Genomic DNA, 16,158 nt, shown 5'->3' on the forward strand with positions numbered 1-16,158 from the left:
GTTTAGTGCTCGTGCACTGTATGTGAGATGTGCTAAAGATAACATTTAATGGAGTTCTTATTAATACTGTTATAAAGATTAAATGCAAATGTAAAAATAGGCAGAAATAAGCATGCACAATTAAATATATAGTACAATACTGGATATCCTTAGATCACGCAGTACTGAATATTTAGCTGTGCATGCTTATTTTTAGATAACGTTTGTCATCGAACGTTCACTTAAAGTTTATATTTAAAAAGACTAATATTTTAATAACACTGTTAAATGTAATCTTTAGCAAATCTCTAATGTAATATCCATTTTTTATACTGCACATTATAATTTTGTGATGCATAAGTTCACTTTTAGCATCTATAATGATTGATTTTAGCTTTTAATATTACATTTTTTATTTATTTTTTGACAAAATGGTATTGAATTTTAATATCTGCCTTGTACCTGCATTGTTAAAGGTGCAGTGTGTAAATTTGCAACCAACGGCTCAGCACAGTGCTCACCCCTCCCTTTCGAAGCACTTTTAGAGAAGCTACTGTGGCCGACACACAAAGACAAAGATGTCGTCATCTGAGACAGGAAAGCAGTGATGTTTCTTCCTACTTCTAACAAAGACCGGTCTCTGATTCTAATAAACCAGATGACTCCTACTACTAATACTACTACTTCTACTACTTTTGCGTATCCAACATAGTGACGATGCAAGCTGCCTCTAAACACACCAACGAACAGTGATGAAACTCTGTAGAGCAGTTTGTCCATTTAGGGTTACTGTAGAAACATGCCGGTGCAAAAAGACAACTTGACATGGAGGGGGGACCCGCGGTGTATGTAGACAGAAATGGCTCATTCTAAGGTAATAAATACATAACGGTTCATTATGTAAGGTCGTTATATACCACAAAACATAGTTATGTATATTATATTGTATTTCTGTCAATAGATCCTCCTAAATTCTACACTCGGTAGCGGCAAAAAGCGATGACAGCTGACTCCATTGTCTTTTGTAGGCATCACATGGCACTTAACTTGAGCCACCAACTCCATTTCCCATCACCCCCCCTCCTTCCCCATCAGCCCCAAAACAGTGTCCCATTCAACAGCAAAACCTCTACCAATCATACCGTGAGCTGCATATGCCCAACCACCATTCCTTAGGGCTCTGGTTCAAATGGGACAACCTTTCATGAGCAGGAAAAAAAGCAGAGAAGAAGATGAAGCCGCATGCAAAGCATAAACATTCAGACGATGAAATGTCATCGCTAAGTAGCAGGCTGAGTGCCGGCCACTGTTTACAGGTTCTATAAATGCACCAGCATTGACGTCAAACGCTTGCATGAGAGGAATGTTGTTTTCTGGGTAAACTTCAATGTGTGGTGCGGAATTCATCTCACACCACTTTTTAGAGAGAAGCAGAGAGGGGGTCGCAGGGTGTATTCCAGCAGAAAAAGAAATTTCCCTCAAAAATGACATGAAATATATATATTAAGGTGGTGTTATTGTTTTTCAAGTTAGTATTGATTCATTTTCAAATACTACTAGCAGTACTTTCACTGCACCAAAACTATTCTGCCAGCATTTGTGTGGGATGGGAAAAAACTCCTTCAGCTAGAACCTTCAGAAATTATAATTTAAGTATGTCCATTTATATTAGCATTATTAATTATTACCACTGTTAATATCAGCAGATATTATCAGCAGACTAAACAGCAGATAAACAGGTGGCCCACAAAAGGGACCATCCCCAACAAAATGCCACCAACATAGGCGGTTTCAATGAATTCTCTGGACTGAACTGCCTCTGGTGGGTACAAAAATTCACCCCAAACATCCCAAATCCCCACAAAAATTTTGATTCTTCTTAGAAACCCTTTCACACTTCATTTGGGTGATGGGCAACTGGGAAAGTCAGAGAGGGAACTAGATCTTTGCTTTGATTATATGAGCCTCTACTCTACAGATCTCCTGAGGGGTTTGGATGGCATATGTCGAAGAAAGGTTTTTCTTTTTCTTATGAAACTATTTCCAGTAAAGGATATTAAAAGATATCAGGAATTTACAGTCATGGGTCATTTGGCAAGAGGCAAGAGAAACAAAACAGATCTGTATCTGTGTTTGAGCAGTTTGTTCAAAGCAACCATACTCACTGCTATTTCTTATTAAGATGAGAAGGGAAATGAAGATGAGGAAGTAAACGAAGAAGTGTAAAGTCATTCTTCTTTAGCAGAATATCAAATAAAGCGTGGCCGGCATGCGTCACCAGAGACATGGCATGCAAGAAAGATGAAATGCATATCTACAGACAGGTCAAATCATAAGACTGTAGCTTCCCTGAAAAAAATGTACAATAAAAGTTACTGAAAATTGAGAATCTACACATCAGATGTGGCGACATAGACATTTAGGATGTGTCAGAGGACAACATAAAGTTTGAAACCATTGTTTTCTATGAACATGTACACATCGCCAGCACTATTAAGCATCCATTGTCAGTGCCCTGGTAGAACTTCAGAGGTTACACAAATTTCTTCCACACCACTTGCATTACTTTCCAATAAATTCGAACAAAACCCTCAAAAATACCTTAACCCTCAAAACCCTTATTTCATAAATGTGTCTTTTTGTGGTTTGACAGCTTAAAGCCTATAGGCTACATAAAAATAGAATGTATCAATATAAAATGCAATCAATTTTTCAGTTTGCACAGCTGTAATGTATCTTTATTGAATTATTTTAAATCTCATCATCTATTGACTGTCTACTGACATTCTCTTAACACCTAAAATCAAGTAGTTTGTTGAAGAGAAGCATGCTATTATTTTTCTATGCAACTGGACATAGGATTATCTACAAATTATAAAATGAAGATAAAATGGCTAAAGTAAAATTACATTGGATATACACCAGTGTGGCTCTTTTGACTTACAGTAGGTCAGTAAGCCAGAAAACCCTAGAAACAACAAGAAATCAAGTGCAGACTTGTAACGAATCAGACACAACAAACAGGACACAAACTTAAAGAAGAGGCCTCACCCCTCACCAATTCATGAATATTTTTGTCTGCAATACTAACTTACCTCCAGAAATAGCCATAATAGGACTATACTATACTAAAACCCAATAATAGACAATAGTAAAATGAGACCAGAGAGATATTATTAGCTCATGTGTAGGGTACAAACAGAACAACTTGGAGTATATATACATATTCTATTTCCACTCTGCTGCACAATGTCCTCAATCTAAACTGAATGCTTTCAACGTCTGTTATGATCTCCTGATACTGAACTACTAGTGAAGTACATTTTAACATGAATTATTATTTTCCATGTTGTTGAGTAGGCCTATCTTTTGTTAACCTAAAATAAGCTTCACCTGTCAACACCATGGACATAGCACCCAACTTTCCCTTAATGTCTGAACATGATACATATTGTAGTCCACCACGGATTGTGATTTTTTTGCGTCATCCTCCCATTGTTTTAGACGAGGAACTTTTGTAACCTGTCAGAAGAACACCTACACAGAAACAACATTGATAACCACAACACAAAAAAAGAGCAACAGATAAACAACCAATCATTTGAATCATCCACTGAATCAACGACTGAATCACTGATTGACTGACTCATGTTTGTTTCATTTAGATCGTCTGTCAAACACGACACCAAGTGCAAAGCAGTTTGAGAATAGACCTCAAAGTAGGTGTTGAAAGGTTACAGTGGGTGGAGCTAATGCATTCCCATAGTGCCCTAAAAGCTCCAGTTGTCATTCAAGACATGGGGGCGAGACCATGGGACTGTAAACAGGCGTGTTGCTTATTATAGCACAGGGCATTGCTAGGGAGACAGTTGACTGGCTATGGTGGGAACGATACAGCTAAATTTAGAGGAGTTCTTCATTTTGGCGACTATAAGAAGGAGGCACACTTGGTATGCAAATGAAAGTTTCAGACTAAAAAGCAGTGAAAATCACCTTACTCTTGGGCTGACAAAATCAAAATTCCCCCTATTTGTTTTTAATGCACATTGCTTGACTTACTTTTTAGACACTCCCCTCCAACCACGGAGCTCCTTTCTTGAGCATTAATGAAAGTATCAGTAAGAATGTGTTAAAAACTACATAATAGTACATAAATACATAGTATAAAATAGTTTTTTCAGCCAAAGTCTATTTTATTTATGGCTACATTATAGCTGTACCATTTCCAGCTTGTTTCAAAGAGCAAATTTAAAAAAAAAAAAAAAAAAAAAATTGATCATACTTTTATGGTGTAGACACTAGGCATTGAAAATGTTATCAGTAAAAATAAAAAAGTAAAATCTGAATGACTGGCCCAACTGATAGGCCAGCAGAAAAAAATCTATGGATAAAAATAAATGTTTAATGACCAAGAAATATAATAGAATACCAAAGTCCAATGGATAGCTACCATTGTACTTTGTGTTTCACATTGACTTAAACACTTTTCTTTTTTAAACACTTTTCTTTTTTCTTTTTTTTTCTTTTTTTTTGCATAACCATCTATTGGCAATGTTTTCCAATGCCAAATGGCAGCATGGATTGCATGACAATTCCAGTCTGTTTGGCTAAATCCATTAGCTATTTCTGGCATATAACTCAGATGGCACGTGTATGCCCAGTATGCCATCCATATATGCTATCACTAAATGTAGCATTGTTTGCATGTCCCATTTCTTACACAAAAAAAATAAATAAATAAAAAAAAAATTTAAAAAATATTGAAATTGCTGCTTTGGTATTTAGGGAATTTGCCATTGAACTTTATATGTGGTTTATGCCAGGGAAATTAATGATATCATATCTAAAACATCTAAAGAGTGTAGGTGAACTGAGGGGACAGGGACATGTCAAAGTCAAGCCATTGATTTCTATATCAGCACCCGATTCAATGCATTTATGTAATGTTTCAGCTTCAGTGTTGACGGTTTCTGTTACTGATTTCAAAGATACTGTTCTTTGCTTTTGTTTGAAGTGATTGACACAACACAAACTGCTATTATGGTCTACATACTGTATTTGCAACGCAGATTAAACACAGACCACAGAACAAAGCAGGTTCAATTGTCTGAATTTCTTGCAAAACAAACCTGTTTAATCTTAGCAGGGGTTTTCTTGCTTTATCAGAAAGTCAACTGTTTAAATTAACATTTAAAAATATTCTCTTTATTCTCTAGGACTGTTTTACAGTCACATGTTTTCAGTCAGATGAAAGCTCGGACAGGCAGCCACCAGTCGGTCGTCAAATCTGCAATCCACCTAATCCATAATGATTCAGCGTGATGTTGCAAGGCATTTTCCATTACATAACGCAGGTATAATTAATTAAAAACCTCCTCAGGGAGTATCGACTTATAATGATTCGATCCCATTTCAGCAAGATCAGCTCAGCTTATCTGCTAAATTCATCGTAACTTGCAAAATCTGCAAAGAAATGTTCCAACACTGATGAGGGAACTCATTTGGCCTCAATCATAAAGTAGTTAAAGGTGCACTAACTCATTTTTGACCAATGTCAGAATGTTTCCTTGAGTCTGCAAATTTGAAAGAGTCTGCTGGAACAAAACATTAACACATATCAGACACCTTCTGGTTGAATATTTCACAGAATATCTTGCAGCTATTACACTTATTATCAAACTAAGTAACCAATGTAGGATGCACAGACAGATGTCTAGACGAATACAATAATTGTGCAAACCCTGATGCTACCTATACATTGTGTTGCATAATCAGAACACATGCTGTGCATGATGTGTTACAACATATGTGGATGAGTGTCATGTTCCCTTTAGGACAATTAGACATGTCAGCACTCTATGCTACACTAGTGTTGAGGAGTAAACAACTATGACACGTGCTAAATGCCTAGCATGTTTTGTTAAAGGAGAAGGTTCTTCTTCTGTCTAGTCCTAATCAACAAATTCTCAAGGAATTTTATTGGATGTTACTCAAAATACTTTGGAACAGAGGCATCCTGGGAATTTTCTTATAGGATTCCAACAAAACACAAAACAAATACTTTTAGAAGAAAGAAAGAAAGAAAAAAAAAAAGTTCAATTGGTTAACATTAGTTAATGCTTTAATGTTACATGAATTAACAACGGACAACATTTTTACTGCATTTATTAATCTCAGGCAGCATGTTAATTTATAAATGACTATTGTTCTTTTTTTTTTAAATCAATTATTATTGTTAATTCATGTTTGTTCATAATACAGTAACTGATTTAACTTCTGAGTCTGTGATTATGTTTTCAGAGTGTCGACTACAAGATCACGTTACGTGCCGTGACCAGTTGTGAACAACAGTCTATTTTCATAAGAGGGGATGAGAAAAAGGAGGTAAAGGATTTTCTTTTTCTCTCTTTCAATATAAAAGCAAATGTTATGTTGGTAACACTTAACTATAAGGTTTCATTTGCGAACATTAGTTAATTACATTAGTTACCATGAACTAACAATGAACAGCACTTTAACAGATGTTCATGTCTTTCGGTCTTCAGTCGAAAAGAAATAAAGGTTTTTGTGGAAACCATTCCAGGATTTTTCTCCATATAGTGGACTTCAGAGGGGTTCAACGGGTGGAAGGTCCAAACTGCAGTTTCAGTGCAGCTTCAAAGGGCTCTACATAATCCCAGATAAGGAATAAGGGTGAAACCATTGTTCATTTTCTAAAAAAATAATTTATATACTTTTGAACCACAAATGCTTGTCATGCACTGCTCTGTGATCTGCGACACATTACGTAAACACGTTAGAAAGGTCACGTGCGATGTAGATGGAAGCACGGCGTTTGGGCGAAAAACTCTCCACTTCAAAATCGCCCGGCATCGTTGTTTTACCGGTGTTTCATCAGTGTTTGACTTAGTCTTTGCATGTTCGCTTTGCAGACAATGGATCTGTACTTTCACCTACGTCACATGTGACCTTTCTAACGCGATGCGTGGAGGATCGCAGAGCTCGTACAACATGAGCATTGTGTTTAAAAAGTAAATAAATTTTATTTTATTTTTAGAAAATGAACTATTGTTTTGCTGGACAAGACCCTTATTCCTCATCTGAGATCGTGTAGAGTCCTTTGAAGCTCCAATGAAACTGCAATTTGGATATGAATATGGTCATGCAGAATAAGGTATTAATATGTGCATTATTAGTACTAATAAACAGCCAGTATCCTAGTAATATGCATGCAACTACTTAATAGTGAAATTTGGACCCTAAACTAAAGTGTTACCCTAGACTGAACCCTTACAGTAGTACATCTAGTCTAACTGTTGCCCTAAATCAACAGAGAAATGCCTTAATAAATTTCAAACAAAAACGAAGGGATCCCTTCCACAAATAAAGATGTGAATGGATCTAAAATAACGGCGTATCTATCTATTTGAACAGGTGACAGATAAACAGGGCCAGTGCGAGGCAAAAGAAGCGCTTGCACACCCACACACTGTTATATAGTCATTCCTCTGTGTTGATTCAAGCGCAGGTGAGAGATGGCCAAACCTCGCAAAGCTCTGACGGGAATTGTTGACGTCACTTCTGACAAGGACGAGAGACAAGTTTGCTCTGCCAATATAAGGCTAAAAGCCTCTCAAACTCTGGGGAACACAATTATATTATTTTAAAGTCTTACAAGATCTAAAAACAAAAAATGCTGCAAGTTCAAAGTCACGGTGGTAATTTGCAACTGCCACAACACATTTGCATCTAAATGTGCATTCAAGAGCATTCGAAACCACAAGGTTGACCATATTAACTTAACAATCTTAGCCTAATACCCTTAACAGATTAGCCAGAATGCAATGAAAAAAGTGCAAAAGAGTGACGTTGGTCATGGTACTGCGTTAAGGAAAAGCAGCCGCGTTTGTTTAGGGATGCCCATTCCAGGTTTACACCATGACCTTTGTGGTTTTACCCAAACAGAGCTTGACCCAGACAAAACAAAGTCAAGATGTAACCACAGCACGACTGATGTGCTATCAAAGAAACATCAACACCTTTGACTTCAAAGTAACTCTGAGCAATGCAAGCTTGCCTCTTCCTCCCACCCACCCCAAAACAATACACTTCTCTTCAATGCTGGCATTTGTGCATCTGCTTTTCTCTAGCCGTTATCTCTCTCTAACTCACCAGTGCTAGGCATGCTGGTGCTTCTAGATTGAGGAAGCAGCTCCACGGGTCGCTCTCTGCTGGACGTGCTGTCTGAAGAGAAGCAGGATTCTGTCTCATAGATCGTCTGCAACATCGCGCACAGTCCCGGTACGGTTGGCTTCAAAAGCATGCCAGTCTCAAAATAATGCCACACAATTAATGCAAAAATGAAGCAAAATCAACATGAAAAAGGAGATGGCAACCCACTCTCCATCAAAAAAAGTGAAAAATGCAAACACATTTGAAGGAAGAGGGGAAAAAAGCAGCGCGTCCTTTTTTATCAAAAGGTACATGCATGCAACAAATCATCAATTGCTTTGCCCATTAGCTCCATGGTTTAAAAAAAAAAAAATCAAACAAATCAAAAATGCAAGCAGAACTGGTTTCCGTGGAAGGAAACGCCGAAGACAAATCCTTAAATTGTCCACTCAGTACCATCAGCTGTATGACATACAAATGAGTCTATTCATAAACCACATCACCTTCTTGTCTAATCATCTATGTCAGAAACAAACTGCTAATTCACGGCGACAAGTCCAGCTTGCATCCAAGTCCCCCCGTCTGAGCGTGCCTGTATCCTGCAATCATCTGAAGTTATGCATGTGGTATCGGCGGACTCCAAAAGAGAGACTTCCCCATGACGAAATGCGACAGAGCTTCGAAAGACGAGATGAAAGCGACAGAACAGGGGAGACTTTTGCATGCCAGTCCCTCTGTTCCTTCCTTCCCCTCGTCTCTCTGTGCAGCCAGCCAGTCCTCGCTACAGAAAAGTACAACTCGCTCTCCTGATGAATGGGCTTAAAGCGAACCGTCCGACGTTGTTCTGTTTAGTGTGACTGTGTTGCTTGCTTTATGTATTTGTTTTAAGCCGAATCTCTGCAGCTTCACCCGCTGTGCGTGGCGAACGGGAGAGCAGAGGTGTAGAGACGTGGAGTTTACAAACAGACTGGAGCTGCTTCAGGCTGCTGGAAATAGCTGCCGAGCGACAGGGGAGGGGCGGGACCGTGCTATAAATAGAGTCGGGAGCTGAGAGCTTGCTTGGAGAAAGAGAGAGAGCGTGAGAGAGAGAGAGAGAGAGAGAGAGGAGGGGGTGAGAGAGAGAAAGAGATGGAAGATGGAAGAGAGGGGATGGTCGATTGTTTATCACGTAAATAAAGGAGCCAAAAACAATAATAGGAGCCAAAAAAGGAGCCAATCTGACACAAGACCATGACAGGACTGGAGGAGTGAGACCAAACAGAGTTTAACTTGATAATACAAGCCAACACGAGGGCAAACGAGATACAAAACAACACGAGCGCTGCTAAATTCGTGCCAATGCACGCTATAATGAATGGAACTAATTCATGCATTTGAAACACAAGCGTTTAAATCTAAGCTTTTCGTACCGAGAACTGCTTGCTGCTTACACAAGGAATTTGCGTCAGCACTATTGACACAGAGAACACAAGGGTCACCGTTTCACAAGCGCATGTGGGTCAAAAGACTAGGGTGGCCAATAGCATTACCAAACCTGTGACATGCCAAGCGCTGCAAGGGCACCATATTTACCGTTAATATCAACAACAGCAACTGACAAAGCACATAAATGATAAATTAAGTGTTTATTAAAACAAGAGAATAATTAGCAAAATTTGTTTAAACTGTATTGAAAAAAAAAAAATTTTTAAACTGAAACAAACATTTTAAAATCAAATTGTATAATCTTCAAATAAATAAACTGCACATAATTACATAAATTAATAATTATATAAAATTGTATATAATTAAATACATATTTAAATTTTATTATTTTATTAGTAATATTTAGTGAATAACACACACACACACACAATATATATTTTTTACAGTAAAATACTGTTTTCCATTGAAACAGTAATATACCATAAAAACATTTTGGGTAATATTATTAGTCATTTTTGAGAAAGTAACCTATATGCATCTTTTCTTAAAATGACAAATATTACCCAGAATGCATTGTTTTAATGGTATATTACAGTTTGTTTCAATGGAAAACGGTATTTTACTGTGTAAAATCATTTCATTTTTTACAGTCATTTTTAGAGTATATATATATATATATACCCCTGTGCTGTTGAAATGCACATTTTCCCACAGATAATGGTGACCTACGTCCATTTCAATGTTTAAAGAGACCAGAGTCTGGAGGTGCATTTGTGAATTTAAATCAGTAATGCTCTAAATCTTTTTGACTTAGGTGTGAGGACAGTAAAAAAAAATGGTGAATGCACCATTGATTTCATGACCTCCTGAATGATATATGACAAGGTCTTCGGACATCTACACTCTGCATCAGTTTAGGGACCCACTGCCATCGCATTTATTATCCAAGACAGACTGACCTGTTGCACAAGCACAAAACTCCAGAAAAAATGTGTCAAGACTAAATAAGAAAGATAAAACAAATCTGAGACAACACAGTTCCACAGTTTTCTTACAATGATGGCTAAACATTTGTTTCATGCAAGGAAAGTTGGTCGTAGACCAATATTAAAGGGTAAGATTTATCCAGAGTGCCAAAATTAGACCTCTGACGTGCTTTTCTTAGAGCAGCCTGTCACCATGACCACTAGTGTGTTGGAGAGTTAAAATGGATTTGGCTCAAGAGCAGGCAACAATCAAAGAGAAGCTTTGTCAAGCACTTGTTTGAAAAAAAGACACATTTAAAAACAACATGGAACAGATGTGCACATACCCAGTGTCGCCTATCATTGCCTGGCCATAGGGTGTGATCTAAGAGGGCAAAGACAGGCTGCGTGTGTATTTAAGCAGGCGAAATCAAAGCATGGTCAACTTTCAATGTTTTGGCACCCATAGCAGGGCCAACACATAATTTGAACTGAGACTGTAAACAGAAGCAAGTTTTGCGAGGCATGACCTGCCCATGAACAATCAACAGCATGCAGCATGATCAGTGTGTACATATGCATACTTGCATCTTGAAAACCACTTAGACTTTGCACTTGTTGCTCTTTAGGTTACAGGCACGCTAAACCGCTATCTGTCCCACAGCTGCACGCAACTGAAGATTTTACGTGGTCTTTTCAACTTCAGTCTCGTCTGTTTAGTTTCCAGCCGCCCCTGTTATTTATAGGTGGATGTACCTTTTGGGCTTACTGACGTTAGTTGGGTTTATATTTAGCCATGAGAAGGTGGGGGGAACGCACCACTTGTTTTTTAAGCCCTTTTTTTACGAGTGATGAACTCATGTTGGTAATGTCAAGGACTTTGGCAGCAGACTTTGTTTGACAGCTAGTCTCTCGCCTTTAGCCAGACCTGACCCAATTAAGGCCAACCCAAAGCGAGCCGTAACCTTTTGCCACCGGGTTCTGAAGGAATCTTGGACGCTGGAGAAGAATGGTAAATAAATGTGGCCGTTCCTCACTGTGGCTGCGGACAGATGGGCTAAATATGCGTTGAAGCTTCGGGAGTATGTGAACTCTCTCTCCCACCCTAAATAACATGGACTATATTAGCTCACACTTATGAGCCCACAAAAATAGTCTTGGTTTGGATGGGATTAATTAAAACAAAGCCAAGAAAAACACAGCGGTTTCTCACACAGATAACAAACTCGCTTACTGGGGACACTCCAGTGACTGCTGCCATGTTAGGAAAATGTATTTTAAGTATACTTAATTTTAACTATGCTCAAATTTTAAAAAATCTTACCCCCAGTTTCATAGACAAGCCTAGTCCCAGACTAAAATGCATTTTTGAGCTGTTTTAACTTAAAGCATCTTGCACTGACATATCTTAAAATATGCCAGTGGCATTGTTTTGTCTTAAGACACACCAGTAATGTTTTTTTCTAAGGCTAAAAGGATAGTTCATCCAAAAGTTGAAAATTATCTCATGATTTACTCACCCTCAAGCCATCCTTCTTTCAGACAAACACAATTGGAGATATATTTAAAAATATCATTGCTCTTCCAAGATTTAAAATTGTAGTGAATGGGGGGCGCAATTTTGAAGCCCCCCCCAAAATGCATCCATCCATCATAAAAATAATTCATACGGCTCCAGGGGGTTAATAAAGTCCTTCTGAAACGAACCGGTGGGTTTTGGTAAGAAAAATATCCATATTTAAAACTATATAAAGTAAAACAAAAAGCTTCCGGCAGACAACCACACGCATACTGCGCAAGTCGACAAGAGTAACCCCTGATGCGATGTATGATGTAAGAGTAGCGTAAGATTAGACGCCTCTTGCGGTTTTAACAAATAGGCTGTGCAACAAACTCAAGCTCCTCTTCTCTTATATCGAAATCCTCTGACATTTATCTTTAAAAATTCTTGTTTTAGACTTCTAATTCATGACTAGCTAGTTATTATAATTAATAAAGTTTTAAATTGGATTTTTGTAAGAAAAATATCCATTCGCTTCACTTCTGAAGGCCTTTATTAACCCCCTGAAGCCGGATTATTTTTATAAAGGATGGATGCATTTTTTGGGCTTTAAAATTGCTCCCCCCATTCACTACCATAATAAAGCTTGTAGGAGCCAGAATATTTTTAAATATATTTCAGATTGTCTTTGTCTGAAAGAAGAAAATTACAAAACACACTTAAGATGGCTTGAGGGTGAGTAAATCATGGGATAGTTTTTTTTATTTTTGGGTGAACTATCCTTTTAAATGCCAAATTGAACTAAGGCCTAATCTAAGCCTTATTTCTGAATCCAGGCCTTTGTTTAGTATTTATTTTTATTTATTTTTTTCAAATGTTAACCACAGAGAGCTCCTTAAAGCTTCTCTTTTGCTGATAACAAATTTATAAATGATTCATATTACAAATTTGGGAAGATGATTGGCGCATGTTGCATTTTCAAATGCACGACCCAAACTCACAGCATCAGCCAACTGGCGAGTAGTTTTTACAGTTTACTCGCCAACGCGGATTTCTACTCACACAAGGCACTTGGCGGGTGTTAATTTTGTACCTTGGTTGAGATGTTAAGGGTGTCCCGCACACAGTCACTAGATGGCACAACTAGCTTGTGCTGTGGAAGTTGGAAGCTATAGTCTCCATGCATGAAATGAAAATACTTTAAATGTGTGACAAAATGCAGCCATTTTTTCCCTTGGATTTACACAGTTCACATGGGACATACAGATATCTGTATAAATACGGACAAAAATTACATCCCTGATATAGAGACCAAAATATCATATAGACTTGGGTTTGGGCCAGTGAGGAACCATCTAAGCAGCAGCATAGCTATGTACTCATCACTCAGAACACCTTAGCAACACCCTGGCAACCACCCATAACACCCAAACATTGTTTTTTGTGCTTTTTTGAAAAGTGACATGTCGCTGCACTTGAATCCGACCCAGCTGCTCAAAGAACTCGGCTTGTGCTGTGGGATCATTTCACTGCAAGTCGATCCAACACGGCACAGACGAGTCCATGGCCTGTCGATACCGCCTGAATAACAACCGCCCAATCAATGAGCAATTTGTTACCTGTCTTTATTACGAGCAAAGAGAATTTCTCAGGTGTGCAAAATCCATTTTGAAAGTGCTGTCAAGTCCAAAAACAAACCCAATAAAAGAAATTAAACTGAATCACCTGGAAGGAATGAGAAATTAGCTCCAGTTTGCAAAATTGTTTCTTAAATGTCCTCGTTTGAGCGACTGCCAGACTTTCCTGTGAGGGAAAGGCAAAGAGAATTAGCTTTCAGTTCTACTCTGCTATGGGGTCTAAAGGACATGCACACACACACACACACGCCTTCTAAAAAATCCTTCTGTGCACATACATGAGCAAATGCGGTCAAACATATCAATAAACTGCCCATGAAAGTCTGATATGTTGCCTGTATACATTTACAGGGAGAAAAACAACCTTTTTTAGGATCATCATTTGATGACTCATATCAAGGCATAGACTGATGCACTTACACCCAAAGTGAGGATTCACACACACACACGCACACACACACACACATACACACGGCACAGGGGACGCATACAGATTCTTTCTCCTCAAATAGAACTCTGCGATGACTCATTCTCTGCACAGCCCCGACTGCAATGCTCCTCCCTGCCAGAGAACACGCACACGTTCACATATACATACACACTGGTGTGTATTTATTCCACCGATTCAAATATTAACACATGCAGATAATGACAAGATCCTCTGTGTTGGAGGAGGGCCTCCTGCAGTATTCCAGAGAAATCAATGTTTCAAACAGGTTGACTCATTTAAAGTGGTGATTACTGACCCGTGTCTCACTCACTTTTCAGATAACAAACCGGTCCAATTATAATGCAAGTTGAGCTGCAACTGCAAACAAAGGTTAAAAAAAAAAATTATGCATGGAGAACCACTCAAGCACATACATCGCAATGTTTATTTAATGTGTGCACTTTCTTCTGGAAAATGCCATTATTATAGCTTTTGGTTATATGTGACGTGTTGCTAAAATGGATGTAAGAACGTCATTACACAAATGCGTTCACTATACATAGAAAGATATTTGGTTTGACTTTTCATTGTTATTCATACTTTACTACTAAACAGATTTATCTGTTCTTTAATATCAATGATATCAATAATTATATTAAAAAAATCAGATTATAACAATTCAACTCTGACAAGTTCTTCATATTACATACTTAAAGAGGTACTTCAATTGCAAAATGGGCTTTCAATAAAACTTGGCTGCCTATACAGTAGAAAAGTAAAAAATAAAATAAAATCAGTGCTACCTGATTAGAGGAAAAAAGGCTGTTTTCTTTCCTTTTGCCAAATAGCTAAGAAAACTTCATCACTCATAATGCACTTGGCATGTTGCCGTCCAAGGACACTCCAGCCAGTCTGCTATAGATAAGTTTGACCAGAGCCAAATACTGCCTTGCTTTAGTAGGAAATACTTCTAAGCAAACTTTTAGTCATAATTGTGGTGACTTGTGTTGTTCCCAGGTGCAAGAATTCAAAGAGTAAAAGTTTAGCGGAAGTTATGGTTGGTTTTCAGTGAAGGATCCAGCACGTTGTAGACAGTGGCTAAAGGCTGCAAAGAATGGTAAATATGGAATCTGAAAAACATCTGTGTTTGTAGTCAACATTTCAAACTGGATGACCACGAACAGTGTTTTAGGCAAAAAGGAGGGGGGACAAAGAAAACAAAGAAACTACCGTTCTGTCAGTTCTGCCCGAAGCAAAATGCTGTCGCATACAGGTAAGAAACCTGTTGCCATAGTAATCCATTTTCCGTAATGCTGTTTAAAGAGACAAAGTACAATACAATTTTCATTGATATCCTACCCTTACAATAACTGTTCTGTTAATAACCCTCTGCCAATCTGACTGTCCATGAGTGGGGATTCAAAAATGTGGAATTAAAATCCTGAAAGCCATAGAGCTGTCAAAAGTTTCAAACCTTTGCTGATGAATAAAAGTGAATTTCTCAGTCAAGGTAACACAGATCAGGTAAACATTGTTATTTACATATACTGCCAAGATCATAGCAATACAAAACGGGTTCGAAAGTGGCGAAGTTACACTTAAACTTAAAAATGAATCCGTTTCGGCCGCAAAAAAAACAACAACATGTATTTATCGCTATAAACTGTTTTATGTAAGTGAATGCACAAAGTTTAGGATGTTTATACACAAATACTATATTTTACAGAGAACTTGAGATTTTCCACATGATGCAGTCTTTTACAGATGTGACAGCGATTACTTGCACATTTACTAAGTTAATCAGTTTAATAAGAAAACTCTCATTATTAGGGATATACAATTAATCAGAATGACATTAAAAATGCCATATGGCCATTAAACCAAAAACTGTGATTTAATTAAATGTAATAAAATGAAATATAATAGAAACCAAACTTTTTATAATTGTAAAATAATGTATTAATCTAAAATAATATTTTGTTATTATCATAAAATTATTACAAAAAAATATTACAAAACAGCTGCTTAATAATATCAAAATTCTCATTA

General features: G+C 37.6%; 1 protein-coding gene across 11 annotated transcripts in view; it reads right to left on the bottom strand.

Annotated features, from left to right (window-relative positions):
• Positions 1-16,158, bottom strand: part of hdac5 (histone deacetylase 5) — an 83,389-nt gene that overhangs the window by 42,498 nt on the left and 24,733 nt on the right. For 2 of the 11 annotated variants that reach the window (XM_067381632.1, XM_067381631.1), the window contains exon 1: positions 8,152-8,641. The exons of 6 other annotated variants lie outside the window; for them this stretch is intronic. In XM_067381632.1, coding sequence (XP_067237733.1) covers positions 8,152-8,302 — 151 coding nt within the window. In that variant the 5' untranslated portion in view covers positions 8,303-8,641. 3 more of the 11 variants (XM_067381640.1, XM_067381641.1, XM_067381639.1) reach the window with 3 other exon arrangements.

The sequence above is a fragment of the Chanodichthys erythropterus genome, chromosome 3, assembly GCF_024489055.1.
Source record: "Chanodichthys erythropterus isolate Z2021 chromosome 3, ASM2448905v1, whole genome shotgun sequence".
In the NCBI taxonomy this organism is placed as follows: domain Eukaryota; kingdom Metazoa; phylum Chordata; class Actinopteri; order Cypriniformes; family Xenocyprididae; genus Chanodichthys; species Chanodichthys erythropterus.